The sequence below is a fragment of the Melospiza melodia genome, chromosome 1, assembly GCF_035770615.1.
Source record: "Melospiza melodia melodia isolate bMelMel2 chromosome 1, bMelMel2.pri, whole genome shotgun sequence".
NCBI lineage: Eukaryota > Metazoa > Chordata > Aves > Passeriformes > Passerellidae > Melospiza > Melospiza melodia.
In genome coordinates, this window is record NC_086194.1 from 154,082,700 (window position 1) to 154,098,054 (window position 15,355).

General features: G+C 39.5%; 1 protein-coding gene across 1 annotated transcript in view; it reads right to left on the reverse strand.

Moving 5' to 3' along the window:
• Positions 1–15,355, reverse strand: part of NECAB1 (N-terminal EF-hand calcium binding protein 1) — a 53,396-nt gene that overhangs the window by 19,601 nt on the left and 18,440 nt on the right. The window contains exons 4-5 of the mRNA XM_063151794.1: positions 8,468–8,493; positions 5,949–6,046 (exon numbers count right to left, since the gene is read on the reverse strand). Coding sequence (XP_063007864.1) covers positions 5,949–6,046; positions 8,468–8,493 — 124 coding nt within the window. The remainder of the gene's footprint in view (positions 1–5,948; positions 6,047–8,467; positions 8,494–15,355) is intronic.

Here is a 15,355-nt window from a genome sequence, read left to right on the forward strand (position 1 = left end):
CATATTAAACATAATTTCCAAAAATATTTATGCTTATCTTTACAGAAAATACCCTCAAGTCAACTGAAAAGCAGTTATCACTGAGTAGAACTCAGTAAGAAATAATCTATTTAAATTTCCCTTTATCTTGGAATGTCTCCTGCCCTGCTATATTTAGATCCCAAATTAGAAGGGCAATGCCCTGGGTTACAACTTTAAATTGAGGATATAAAATTAGTCAGAATAACTTCACTAAAATGAAATCACTAAGATCTAATTCTTCAGACTTGATTTCTTCAGGAAGAAATCAAAAGAGCATCAGGATAAAATCATAATTTTCACTAGAAGTCATATTGAGAGATGCTCAATGTATTGATGTCACACAAATGTAACTTTTACAGCATCCTCACTGTAAAAGTGATCAAAGGCAAGATGTGCCCAATTATTAGATTCAACTTTGAATATGGCACAAGCTTTACAAGTTTATCCAAATATTATATTTAGCATAAATTATGTGTTTAAATTCTTTGGAACAGTGACTATTTCTACCAACCATCTGCAGTGCTGACATAGTAGCAATGAAATTAAATAGGCAGCCATGGCTGATTAGAAAGAAGATTGTCACACATTTGTAAGAGCGCTTCTCAGAACACTCTATCACTCTGCTGGATTGCTGAAGGAGTAATGCACTGTTGTTGCAATAATAGGGGGCACAAAATCCCTGCATGGATAAAAAGTAACTCCTATTTAAGTGCTATTAGGTGCATCAGGTAGCTTAGAGATGAGGAACTGTTTTGGCTGTGGTTGATATTAGCAGGTGGCAGGGAAATGGGTAACACCCTTGCTCCAGGGAGAAGGTTGCACTGCTACACATAAAACATCAAAGCCTCTGGTGGTTTTGATAGGTATCAGGAGGAGAATGGCTAGTTAAAGGTTTATTTTTCTGCTGTGAAAAAAAATTCTATTTACAGGTATGAATATTAAATTAAAGGGGATTTTGTTTTGTTTTTATCTTTATTTTTGACTAAACACATCTTCTCTGCTGCTGGCAAAAATTTGAGTATTGTCTCTTTCTGACCCAGGAGGTAAAAAACTTCTCCAAAAAAAGATCAAAGAAGTTCCCAAGAGTTTTCATTACTCTGATAAGGAGCTAGAAGAGGAAAGGCATGAATGTCTGGAATATCCTTGCATGACTCCTCAGAATTGCTTGCATTTTGCATTTATCTTATCTTTTTAAGATTGTGACTCGCACTAACAGTCACGATCTTAAAAATAAACAAAATAAAAAGTCCAAAACATATTTTAATAATGTTCCCAGATAAAAACAGCATTTATCTGTAGGGTCCTCTCTGCCTTGTATCAGGGTGGACCTGGTGATATATTGAGCACTATCACCAGCATTTCTCTCTTCAGCTGGGAGACAGTCAGTTCAGTTACTGGCTGGAGCAGGCTTCTCTGGGAAGTGGTGGAGTCATCATCCTTGGAGGTATTTAAAAGCTGTGCAGATGTGGCACTTGGGGACATGGCTGAGTGGTGGATTTGGCAGTGTCAAGAGGTTAATGGTTGGACTTGATGAATTTAAGGATTTTTTCCAACTTGAATGATTCTGAACCTTAATGATGCCATGATTTTTGATTGACATTTTTAAAAAGCTATAAATCTAAAGGAACAAATGAACTGTTTTCCAAGTCAATGCATGAAAATTAATACTCAGGATAAACAGAGCAATACCTGTTTTTCTTGTGCAGCAGCTATTCATTGCATTAATTCTGTGAAAGGTGCATTTGTAAAAAGTGTAATTTCAAAGAGAACAAGACTCTATTCTGTGAAAAATGTAAATAAATTCTAACCTCATGGAAAAATGGGTGCCAGCCAATTTAACACGGTTTTTATGAAAACAAAAAAGCAATTTAAAATTTCATTTTTGCTCAAATATAATGTTAGTTGTGGAACACCATTGTCAACAAAGACTTATCTAACTTTCTTCCCAGATAATTTTTTTGAGATAAAATTTACATAAGTGCTACTGTTACTATTAGTCAAATATGCAAGTAAAAAAAACAAAATCTAGGCATCCTGGTTTATAATGGGTATCAACCCTCAAGATTGCAGTAATTTACATAATTACCATCAATGCACTATCAGAAACTAAATTTCAAGCCCTGTGTTACTCTCTCAGCTCCTATAATCTTCTCTTTTACTTTACTGGCTCCTATTTTTAGACTAATCAAGAAATTTTCAAGTAATGATAAGGCTGCCCTGACTTTTAGCTTTGGGTTTTTCTGAGCAGAGCAGAAAAATTAATGATTTCATAGAAGCAGATAATTAGACATGCTGTGTTTGTCATTGAATCCTTGCTGTTGCACACCACACACCTCCCTTTCTATGTTTCTACAAGCAACATGTAAAAAGCAGTTAGGGTTTTTTCCCCCTCAGAAGACTTGGAGGGCTATTTGAGAACTTTGTAGCTCCACTGAAGAATTGTCTTGTTTTCATCTTAAAATTAATGTTTATGTTTTGTGTATGTAAGTACACAAAACCAGTCTTAAATAAATCAGTTTTGATCACTACTGCTCAAATGCATTTTGCTAGTCTGGTCCTTTGCTGTCACAGACAGATTGTTAGGTGTCTTTCATAAAAGAGCTGCAAAGGAGGGAAGAAAGTCCCTCCAAAGCAAAGAATCAGACTTTTGCAGAGTCTGAAAAAAGGAAAATTTGCAATGTTCCATCCCTCTTTTCCTGTGCTGTCTGCCATTCCTTTCCATGCAAGCCTGCTTTGCTTTTGTCTCCAAAGGAAGAGCTGTACCTCAGCATTTACAGGAGTGGTGTGCACTCAGAGATCATCCCTTTGCTTCCTGCTGTGAGGATACAGCACAAGGAAACAGAACTGAAACAGAAAGTCATCTTCCGGTTAGATGGGGTTTGTATTGAAGTATATTGCTTCCAAATGCAACTCAGTCTTTTCCCTGCTGAAAAATGTTCCTGGAGAAATCAAACCCTCTCCATTTTTAGCTTCAGACCTCCCATCAAACAATGGAGCATGAACAGTTCCTACACTCCTGAGAGCTTCCCAGGTGCAGTTTAGTTTGGTTTGGCAGGAGGCATCTGGCCCCAGAACAGTGAAAGAAGATCAAAGAAGTTCCCAAGAGTTTTCATTACTCTGATAAGGAGCTAGAAGAGGAAAGGCATGAATGTCTGGAATATCCTTGCATGACTCCTCAGAATTCAAGAAGTCAAAGGTTCTTGAAGCTGCTAACACACTGGAATGTTTTCTGCCACAGATGATGATGGTTTCACTTTCAGATAGCAGAGGACTGGAAGGCTGGAGAAAACTCAGTTCAAAAAAGCTGTGCTGACAGCTCTTTCAGACTACAGAGGGCAATAAAGTACACAGAAATCATGCTGCTCTGGGTCATTGGAAACTGACTGAGCCACTGTAGATACACTGTGTGCAGGTGGGCCCCACAGTGCAGGCCTTCAATTCCAGAATTCTTTTCTATATATGAATTTTCCAATGCTGCTAGTACTCAGTGACTGTTCAAGAGACTCAGTGGCTGCAGTGGCAGACTGGTGACAAAGTTTTATGCTGCACTAGGAGAGAAAACCCAAGTCTTGCCTGGGATGCATGTCCATGGCCATTTAAAAGCAGGGAGTCAGCTCGAGCTATGAGCTGCCTCTCATCTTGTGTGTCACTGGTGATGAACATCATTTATTATGCTATCTCAATGTGCTAACTAACTTTTGCTGCACATCCAGCTCTGATTTCAGATGGCTGAAGTCCAGATTTTAGACCACAAACTTAAGTAAAACTTGAACTATTTAAGACAGAAATTTTAATATTTGCACTCCAATGATTTAGCAGGCAATGAGGTCACATAACCTGTTTCCTGGGAACTGAGTTCCTATTGAAAACAATCCAAACTTTGAATTGAAAATTTAATTTCCAAACAAAGATGTAGTGTCGGAGCATATCCTTGGCAGAAAGCTCTATTTTAGCGTATTTGAGAACACCTTTTTTGTTTGACTGTGTTCACACAGAGTTTCTACTAAATGGAATTAAAAGTGCTTTTCCAATTTTAGCTTTGCTCTGTTTCTGCCACCTCTAACAAATAGCTGAAGTATTCCTGAAAGACAGAAAACCCATTAGGCTTGAATCCTCAGTTAAGAAAATAAAATTCAAAGAAATTGTTATTTGGTTATATTTCAGATGGGTTCTTCAAGTAGACATATGAAACACTTATTAATATTCCAGATTTTCTTATCTGTTACAGGGCTTGCAAGTGTTGCAGGATGGAGAGAGAGGCGAGAATGTTGACCTCATGTTCAGAAGGCTTGATTTATTATTTTATTATATATATTACATTATAACTACACTAAAAAGAATAGAAGAGGAAGTTCTCAGAAAGCTAGCTAAGCTAAGATTAGAAAAGGAATCAATAACAAAGTTCTGTGTCCCGGCAGAAAGCGAGAACAGCTCTGCCCTGAGTGGCCAGTAAATCCAAACATCCACAGGAGACCAATCATGGACACACCTGTTGCATTCCACAGCAGCAGATAACCATTGTTTACATTTGTTGCTGAAACTTCTCAGCTTCAGCAGGAAAAATCCTAATGAAAGGATTTTAATGAAAAGATGTCTGTGACACTTATCCATATTTCTAGTCAGGCCAGTACATATCTTTTATAATCTCATTACTCTGCTGGGACTTCTCCTCGTAATTAACTTTCTGAAGTAATTCTTAAATGTAGTCTTTTATTTACTTCCAGTTGCAACGAGATGACATCCTGCTCTTTAGCCGCAGTATTTGATACACATGGCTATTTTTTAACAATTATGCATAGCTAAAATGAACCAATCTGTTGCTTTTTAATATCCAGCTCAACAAGACAGTGAGTCAGTGCCCGTTCATTATGAGTGGAAGATGCACAGCATGAATGAACAGACGTTCAGCTTCCTGGCTCAAGCTCTAAATAAATAAGGTACACTTTTGGGTTTTTATTTTGGCAGGTTATGTAAAATGTATGAGTACTTTACTCCTGCAAACACCCGAATACCAAAGATAACAGCTTCACTGAAGAAGCGCAGCTTTCTCCACATTCATCATTCCACTGATTGACTGAAAAAAAAGCCCAGGGGATCTCACAGAATAACTTTGGCTGAAATTTCTGGTTTTGATGACTAGCCTGGTGTGGGTCTGTGGCTGGGTTTGGAGGATCTGGGTTCACTTCCTTCACCTTTTGACGCTGTTCCACCTTGCACAGGACATTTAACTGTTCAGCCAGGGAAGAGGAGGGAATTACCCAATGTACTGATGCACTTTTGGTCAGCCACACAGCTGGGATGTGGTGTGAACACAGGAGCAGGTACAGCCACGATGAACTGAGTGCCAGCTGGATTGGCTGCCTGGCATGTCCTGCAGCCCTGGTGAGATGTGCAGGTGGACAAACCAACCTTCTTCCCCTGGGAAACAGCTCCTCCCTCCAGGGTAAAGGCTCCCTTGCTGTGCTGGTGGGCACCAGCCCGAGCACCTCCTCTTGGCAGGCTCTGTGACCACTGCTTTTGTTTAAAAGGCCTCAGATGGAAATGAAAGCTTGTTCTTGGCCAGGAGCTTTCCCTCAACCCACCCCCAGGTTATTTTTTCAAATTTGGTCTATTTCCAAATGTTGGTGTTGATACTTACCCACGTTTGGCAGGGGACGTAGAACCTCTTCACACAACAATGCAAAGACCATTCTTCGGACCATTCACAAAGATTTTGGCTATATCCAAACTGCAACAGTTTGCAGACAGGACTTAAATGATTTTGTATACAACCATTTTGACAAGCTTTTCTGACTGGATTTTGCTAGAAACATGCATATTTAGAAGAACTTAAATATGAATTAGTAAATTCTGATAGGAAAACTACTAGAAATACTCCAAACAAACAAAACATACAGTGTAAGGAAAATTTCACAATCTTTACTTACTTTCTTTGTTTTGTCCATTGCCTTCAGTATGGTTATGTTTAAGTCTTCCAAGACAGATAGAACATTTTCATACTCTCCTAAGTGCTTTGAAAAATAATCTAAAAGAAGAAAAAACCTCACATCACCTACAAATGTCCTCAAAAATCAGTGTCTCATTAAATATCAGCTTTATCAAATCTGAATTAAGTTACAGCATTATTGAAAATCTAAATGCAAAATGAGAAGGAGTTACAATGAAAAGGATCATTTTCTTTTTAAATTTTGTATTCTCTCTCTGTAAAATCATTCCTGGCATACTTAAAATACGAAAAACAGTATTTCAAAACTTTTTCTTTCAATAAATGATCTGTCAAAATCACAAAAAAGGTAAATATCATTTTGACAGATAAAACAAACTTATTTTCAAAATATCTACATCTTCTTTGTAAATTGAAATTTCAGTCTAATAGTCTTCAATTACTAGCAGCAAATGAAGTTTTCATATGTATGTGGTGAATTTGATTATATTGATATGAAAATGAGTAATTCTGGTAGAGCCCTTAGAGGAGATAATATCAAGGGGCGGCTGTTGTGAGGCAGAGTTGGTTGAGAGCAGCTGTTTCTCTGAGAAATGAAGACTCCATGAGTTGGCCAGATAAGCTTCTAGTCCCAGGTGCTGTGACATTTTCAAACAAATACAATGCATGCAAAATTAATTTTAATGAAAATCATGGAAATAACAAGTTTCAGGATGTCCCTGTGTAGCTTCTCAAAGCAAAGGGACTTCTTAACAGAAAGAGCTGATGTAAAATCAGAGGGATTACAGCAAGAGGAGGAAGTAAACCTGGGAAATGATGACCCGAGTTCCCATTTGGTTGATGTGGTGAAATACAATAGAGGGAAGCACAGGGAAGAAGTAGTGTGAAAAATAAATAAACAAAATTATGTTAAAGCTTAGATACTGTGTTAGACAAGGCATTTAGACATCAGATCACCTGGAAGAGCACAAAAATCAACATCTAAATGACAGACAGGAAGAACAAGGTTAGATAGGAGCTTTTTGAAATAATAAATAGCAACCCTTCAGGGCTTTTAAGAGGTCAGCATGAGCTTCTTAGGGGAATCATGAAAACACAAGTTACCAGGAACGCTGTGATGTGACCTCATGTTGCTGAGAGTTTGAATGGAATTATTTAGAATTAAAATGTATTATTAATTAGTACCCTGGATGTTTTTTAGCTTCATTTCTGAGATGAACTCATATAGCTCAGAAAGAGCTGTATAATCACAAGCTTAAATATGGATTGAGTAAATTCAGTGCCAGATTTACAGATGAAAAACACCCTAGTGGCAATATTTGAAGGATTTAAAAAGGCATTTGAAGCAGCCTGTATTTAATCAAAACAGACAATAAACAGAGTCAGTGCTGGACTGACCCCCCAGGCCAGCAAGCCTGTGCGACATCAGCTGCAGTAAATCCCATGCGGAACAAAACCACCTCTCTTCCTCAGCCAAAATTGTTTGTACAATTTTGGCCAGATGCTCAACCAGCAGAAATTGTCACAGCCCAGTTCACTTCAGATAAGCCTCTTGTCACATATTTATAAGCCACAGGGTGAGGCGGGTTTTAGGGGGTTCTTGGCCATGTCACCCTGTGGGTGAGTAAATGAGCTGGTATTCAACTTGACAATGTGTTCATCTCTTAAAGCTCTTCAACACTGCTGACCACTGGGAAACTTATTAGGCTGCCATGTTTCCCTCAGAAACTGTCTGGTGTTGACAAGTAGGATTTTTTTTTCCTGACATATTGTGGGAGAACCTGCAAAAACATTTATAAATTGTTTTCTGCTGAAAGAAGCACTCCTAAATCAGGTGCTGTTAGATAAGCTGGAGAGCAAACAGGGTGTTGGGGAAATGACTCACAGCTCAGAATGAGGTACAGAAATGGGTAATTGGGCCAAAATCTAGGCCTTGCAGGAGATTTATTGTGACAAAGGATGATAGAGCTTGCAAACTTGGTGTTCTCCCTGGCTCAAGTAGGAGGAAAATAATGAATTTTCTTTTTGTGGAGGTATATGAGGGAATTTTCTTTTAGTGGGGGTATATGACAAGTTTTAAAGTGAGGAACTAACTAGAAAAGATATCTCACACTAAGGGGGAATAAAATACAAGTCATCTATCTATCTATCTATCTATCTATCTATCTATCTATCTATCTATCTATCTATCTATCTATCTATCTATCTATCTATCTATCTATCTATCTATCTAATCTATCCTTATGTCAGAACAGATCTTGAGTCTCAGAGAGTGTGAAATACTGATTAGGAGAAATATTTTCAAAGTAAATTCTGCAAAAAGGGGATGACAGAGTCTGAAAAGATTATAAGCCATCTGCATTTTCCCAGGAGTTCTCTGAGTGGAAATTAGTTTGTGTTTGAGCTACAAAGATTAAACAGAAAAAAATAATCACATGGCATGTTTATTTGCACAGGGCTGCTGCGGGCACAGATTATGTTCTTTCCCAAAAAAAAACTTACCACAGAGCCCTTCTGTGTCAAGATTGCTGAAAGATAAGAGTACAGAAGATTAGTGAGGTTGGTAATGGTTTGTTTTTGTTTTTTGGTTTTTTTTTTTTTTTTTGTTAGGGCAGAAGGCTGCAGCCTTACTAAAGCTGGCTGCAGGTTCAGCCTCCATTCCTGAGCCCATTCCCACTGGCACTTTCCTACTCACTGCAAGCTGTCTCAAGTTCAGCCTTTGTGCATCATGCTGCAGTTGCTGCTCCTCAGGCCTTACACATTTGGCCCCAGTTCTTGCAGAAATCCATCTAAACACCAGAAATTTTTGGCTTGGGTTTTTTCCTCCGCCTTCCTGCCTGTACTCCCCTTCTGTGGCTGTCATGCTGGACAGCAAGGCTCAGAGATAGATACTGGCCTTCCATGCTAAAGAAGAAAAGATCCAATAACTTTCTCCTGTTTGCAATCCTTGCTGTGCAATAGTGTTCTGTGGGAGAGCCTTGCAGAAGGAGGATAAAACCAGACATAGTCCATGAGCACACATAATTCCTAAGACTTTCTGGTCATGCCAGACCATTTCACCGCTACTGAAATTTTGGCAAAATTAATAATGAGAAAAATACAGATATACTGCCATACTCATATGCCATCGTTATATAAATACATAAAGGCAGGGAAGTATTCTATTCAATTCAAACCTGTTTGCTAGAAGCAGATTTCATCTTCATCAACTTTGAAGAGATATTTTCTCTCATAAGCAAGGCTTTAATAGTTAAAAGAAAAACACATTTGACTCACAGCTCATTACTGAAAGTTAGTATATTGCTTTTCTTCCAAGGATGAAAAGAAACAGATTATTAAGGAAACTTAAAAGCATGAATGTCCTCTTTGAATCTTGCTGAGGGGTGAATATTGAACGGCTGATTGCACTTAGTATTTTTTCACTTATCTTTTTAATAGAATTTTTAATTGACCTTTTAATAAAATGATGACACAGTACTATCTTATAATCACTTTCTCCATTGCTAACTTCCATACATCTGGCTTTTATTTCACAAGGGAGAGAAACTGATAGAAATTGCAGGACCTGGATCATCACAAACTTGCATACTCAGGGCTATACAAACTTCTGAACACTTTTAATTGATAATGTAAATGAGCTTTTCACACAACATTTATTAATTGAAGGTGATTCTTATCTGCATTCGAACAGGCCAAGTGAGATGGCTGCAAATGAGACTTGCACCTGATTTCTCCAATGACCTTGGTGGCAGGTATAAAGGAATTCACAGTCTGCAAGAACTGGTGCTGAAGCTGTGAAACTCTACTCTTAGGTAAACAAACCATGTGAAGGGGAAGTGTCTGCAACCCCTTAAGGCTGTTTACCACAGATCACTATGGTATCTATGATCAAATGTGTCTGGCCAACTCTTCTGCAGTTCAGCAGTTGATTTTGGAACAGTGCAGATGTTCACCTCTTAAATGCAAACTGAAACCATGAAAGCTGGAAAATTTCCTGAGCCAAAGAGCCTTGACAGGATATGATGAGGTAAAAGGACAGGAGTTTGCTGTTATAATGCCTACTCTTTTTTCATTATCCCTGCATTTCCTGCTCCTTCACAACCTCTGCCCTAATGATTTAATGCAAAAGACTTGTGCATTTCTTAATGCACAGCTTGATTACTGTGTTTAAAACAGCCTTTCACATTGTCAGCCAGTCAAATTCATGCACTCTTTTCAAATTTTGTATTTAAATCCCTTCTGGTCTGTGTTCTTTTGCAACATCCTCAGCCCTCTGTCAGTGACATAGGGAGTGGCTCAGAGGCTTTCAGCATCCCTGTTTTCAACATGCTGTTTGTCCTTGACAGCAGTAGCACAGCTGCAAATGGACTACCAGTGAAAATGGAAAAGTATTCAGGTGCCGAATTCATTTTCAGTTAGAACTGGACACATGAATAACCAGAAAATATTACCCAAAGCATTTTGTGCAGCAAGCCTGTGAAAAAGCACAGAAAAGACATAAAGAACATGGATTTCTGTCTAGCATACTCAGTATTTCCTTCTGTTATAAATACCCTTGGAGACTTCATTGTTCTCAGCATCCTGTTTGAAGGGGATGCTGTTCTAGGCAGGGAAGCTGTAATTTTGTCAGTCATTATTTAATTTTCTCTGAAATAATGACATGACGCTTCAAAAGCAGTTGTGAATAAACGTCAGAATTCTTTGCTGCATACAAACAATTCTAAACTCCCTGCAAGATGTTACAGAAATAATTAAAGAAGTTTGGCATGTATTTAATAGTACAGGAGTGAGGTGCACACGAGAGGGCTGTTTCTGTAACTCAGTACTCAGGTTTACAGCAGCACATGTTCCTCATTTCAGTGGGTACATATACCAAGGATGCTTCTGCCTAGACCCATAATCTGGCAATGCTGAACATGTTATTAACAATATTTGCTGATGACTCACATCCAGACATCAGCCCTCCACTCATGATAAGCAACCAAAGCATAGGGTGAGGCAAATGCATTCACATCACATCAGAATGATAATTCTCAATTTTCTTTCTGACTACTAGATGCAGTCCTTCTACATGTCCATGTCTAAAATATTCTCTACCTAAAAAATATGAGCTATTTGTAAAGGACTAATATACTGAACAGTCCTGATCACTGAAAAGTTGATCATAGCTATTGGTCAGTGACAGAAAAAATAAGCAAATTCACTTGACTGAACTATGGCAAAAGGGATTATTTGTGGTACCTCTGGAAGTGGTCCAAAATGCAGAATTGCAAAGCAGCTGTGCTTTTGTTTTGCCCACTTATGTTAGCTGTAGACTGGGGGCAGCCAGGGAGGAGAGAAGGTTAAAGCTATTCCACTCATCCACTGCCGTGGGTGCATGGATCCACTGACCTGACACACACTGTTCTATGGTACAAAAGGCACCTTCCAGGCAGGGGAACCAGCAGAAGATCTGTGTATTTTCCCTGGACAATGAGAAAAGGCAATATCTTACAGAGCATGGGGTCTGAAATATAAAGCAGTTATTTTGTTGAAGAATCCAATACTATATGAAAGACTTCATGAGCTAACTTAATTTAGGAAAACCATTGCCATGAATTGCAGCTGGAAGAGGAGATTTCTTTTGAGATCTCTCTTCATTCTCAGATATGAGAAGGATTTATCTCAAAAGCTTGAACTAACTATTTTTTCAGTCCCATTTGCATGTCTTTTTGCTAAATTTGGTTTTAGGGATGAAAGTTTGAAGGTAGTATCGCCTATTGTTAAGTAGAAGCATATAATTGGTGAGTGAAAGGAATTCAGGACTACATAAACTGTGCAAGGGTAACTGAATAGGAATCCATGGACAACCTCCCCCAAAAAGCTGTAGGGTCTTTGCAACAAGAAAGCCTCTGTACCATCTCACTTCGTCAGCAAAATGAGGTTAACTGCTCCAACACTACTGAGGGTGTTTTGCATAGGAGTCTTACGTATGCACTTCCATTTTAAGGATTTTCTGCCTCACAGCTCCTTCGCAACAGCAAAAAACACCTTTTGTCCAGGTTTGTTCAAGGTACCTTACCAGGGGAGGCAAAACTGCTTCCAGTAGGATGCAATGCTATAAGCAGCTCAGGTGTTGGCCTCTGGTCACAGAAAAGGGGGAGGAAAAAGGGGGCAGAAGTGGGACAAAGCTTCTGTCCCTGGGCAGACAAATTTCCTGCTGGCCTGAGGACACTGCTGCTCTTCAGTCCCAGATCCATGTGGACTCTGCACCCTCTGGGCTCCCAAAGGCAGCAGCCAGTTTGGCTCTCTGGGCTCTGACATGGGCAGTGGGCTCAGCTCTTTTACCATCCCACATTTTGCTTCACTAAATAATAGCCTAGTTTGCTTAGCTCCAGGCTAAGTGATTACTTCAGAATCATCACTTACTGCTCTGCCTGTGGCAGGACTGAAGGAGAGAATAAAGGGTTTTTTTCCTGACTAAGAACTCATCTAAGAAAACAACCCTCTAGTCCTTTACATTCAGCAGTGACTCACAGGGATGCTGACAAGTCACCTTAATCATCCCAGCTGTAACAGCCTTTGTGTTGCTAAAAGAGGCTTAATAATGCTATTAAAATTTGTAGTGTGTGCTAAAATTTGTAGAACACTGTATGAGGGCTGCAGAGCTATGATTTTTTTTTTTTTTGCAGAGTCTGAATGACACAAACCTAAATGAGGAAATGAAATGCAGCACCACGGTGGCTCTTTTGCCACAGAGAGCAAATTTCAGAATTTTCACCCCCTAGGAGGGGACAATGTTTCAATTCCTGGTTTTGTCACAAAATGATTTAAAGAAAACCAAAAACGAAAACAACCCTGAGATTAAATTATTTATTCTTATACAAAATAAAATGTTTACTTTGGTTTCTTACACTCCTTGGAAATGCACAATTTCAAAATGGAAAGCAGGCAATTCCAAACTGTCAGAAATCAAACGAACAAGGCAGAAGGTCAGCTTTGCTGAACAGGCATCTTCTTTTGGAAAAGGAAAGTGTGTGCCCACTGTAAGCAAAGTCAGGTGACATGGGAAGAATACTGAACCACAGCTTGCCAGTGTAGGAGAAAATTCATACAGCCAAAGATCAACTGGAGCTGAAGCTGCCCAGAAATGTGTGAGAAAAGAAAAAATTATTTTCAATATATTAATGGCAAAAGGCAGCATAGAAATAACATCACCTGTTACAGGATGTGGATGGGCACCTCACAAACAGGGACATGGACAAGGCAGAGGTGTTTAATGCATTCTTTGTCTCTGCCTTCAACACAGATGATGGACCAAGGGGGTCTCAGTGCTCTGAGCTGGAGGACCATGGCTGTGAGAATGTTTGACTCCCAGTAGACCCTGAAATTGTGTGGGATCTGCTGCTTCAGCTGGATCCCTACGAATCTATGGGGCCTGGTGGGACTCATGTAAGAATCCCCAGAGCTATCTGATGTCATTGCAAAACCTCTCTAGGTGATTTTTGAGTGGTATTAAAAATCTTGTGGTTCTCTGGGAAACCCAGTTATAGAAGGGACCAGGCCTCCAAACTACACCTACCATTAAGCAGGGAGCCTACTGCAGGGAAGCCAACGTTATCTACTGCAGAACTGAAATGAAACACTTTAAGTCAGCTCCATTTAGTTAAAGGCAACTGAAAATAGTCATTACTGTTTGATTTTTTCACTGAGAGAGACTGCCAGTTGTTTCTGCAGAAAGCTGGATTTCACATTAAAAATAACCACTCACATGGAAAATTTCCAAGCAAAATTCTATTTGCAGCTTGTCTGTCTGACCAGAAGATCTGCTAGCATCAGGATGTTGTAAATAATTCTTGGTGAACTTGTTTGATCAGTTGTGAAATACTAAAATGTATAATCAGCTCACTCTGACCAGTATCTTGCCTTTGTCTCTGTGCTTCATTTCCAAACTGATTTCTATAGCTATGGTAATGAGAAAACTGTGTTAAAGCCAATAGCTGCAATTACATGTCTTAAATATTAACAAACACACCTTTCTGATGCCAATGCTGCACCATGTGCCTGAAATTCTAATTAAATCTAAAAGAACCAGGTTTTTAAAAATGGTCAAACCCTAATACATTATTTTCCTCTTGCAAATTTGCATTCAAAAATTCCCTTTAAAAAAATAACTCACCTGCAATTCCCCTAATTAAAGATCCTGTCTGTATGTATCTTGTTCTTAATACATTTTTTATTTTTCTTGTTTTACTTAAAAGTTAATTATTCTTTTCTTGTATTGAACTGTGAAAGATCAGCAACAGCATGAGACTGAAATATACCTTCCAACTAAAACAAAAGGAAACCATCCAAGGCAGAGATAATTAGTACACTTAGAATACCCTTAAATTGCTGAGGACTTGTAATTGAGTTGACAAGCAGAACCTTGAAGGAAGCACTCTGGTCCATATAAACGTGTCCTTTATTTTAGTTCCAGTGCCCAGCACTGGGCTCCAGGCTCACGGGTTCCCAGGGCTGCAAGGATTGCTAACCAGCCTCTCAACATCCAGTTGCCACCTTTGGGAGTTTGCTGCTAGGGCAGATGATCTCAGCATTTCTCTTTTGACCCAGGGGAGGAACTAGGGCTCTGCTAATGGAGACCTGGGCAGGTGGGAGGAAGGTTTATTCACTTTGGGAATTAGTCCCAAATATAGATGTCCATATGGGTGCCAGCTGTCCAACCTTCCCTGCCAGGCAAAGGAGCCCCAGAGAATTCAGTGGAGTGAGAGGGTTTAACAGACCAGCTAGGAGGAGACTCAGAAGTAATTTGATATAACACAGGCATCTAGTGTTGCTTCAAATGCTCTAGCATTTCTCGCATCATCCATGTCCCAACTACTTCTACTGTGTTACACTTTCCACCTTGGGCTGATTTTCAAGTGTGAACATCTCAAATGCCTAAAGCCTGGGCAACTGAGCTGAAGCCCATGAGAACAGTACCACATCTTAGGTGCCAGTGACTTCCCTGAGCATGAGGGAGCCTTAGACACCCTGCTGACACACAGGCATGCAAGTGTAGATGTCTCCATAGTGCCATCCCTCTCTATCTGCTGTGCATGCAGCATGACGCACTCCCCAAAAGCCCAGCCTAAGCTCAGTGCTGCAGCTGGCCAAGGCTCTCAGATCCTCACCAAACTCATCTGTGGCTTGTGCTTAGTTCAACTTAGGCCACACACAAAGGTTTAATGGGGCCTCTCTACCTTTGGGAAGCTGCCTGTGCCCCAGGCCCTCAATAGCTCCAGCACCTTGCAACTAGGGTCCTGACTAAGGACTTTATTTTACCAATGCGTAAAGGGAGAAAAATAAGTCTGATTCCCCACAGACTCCTGTGAGTCAGTAATCAGTGAAGCATTTATTGCACTATCTCTC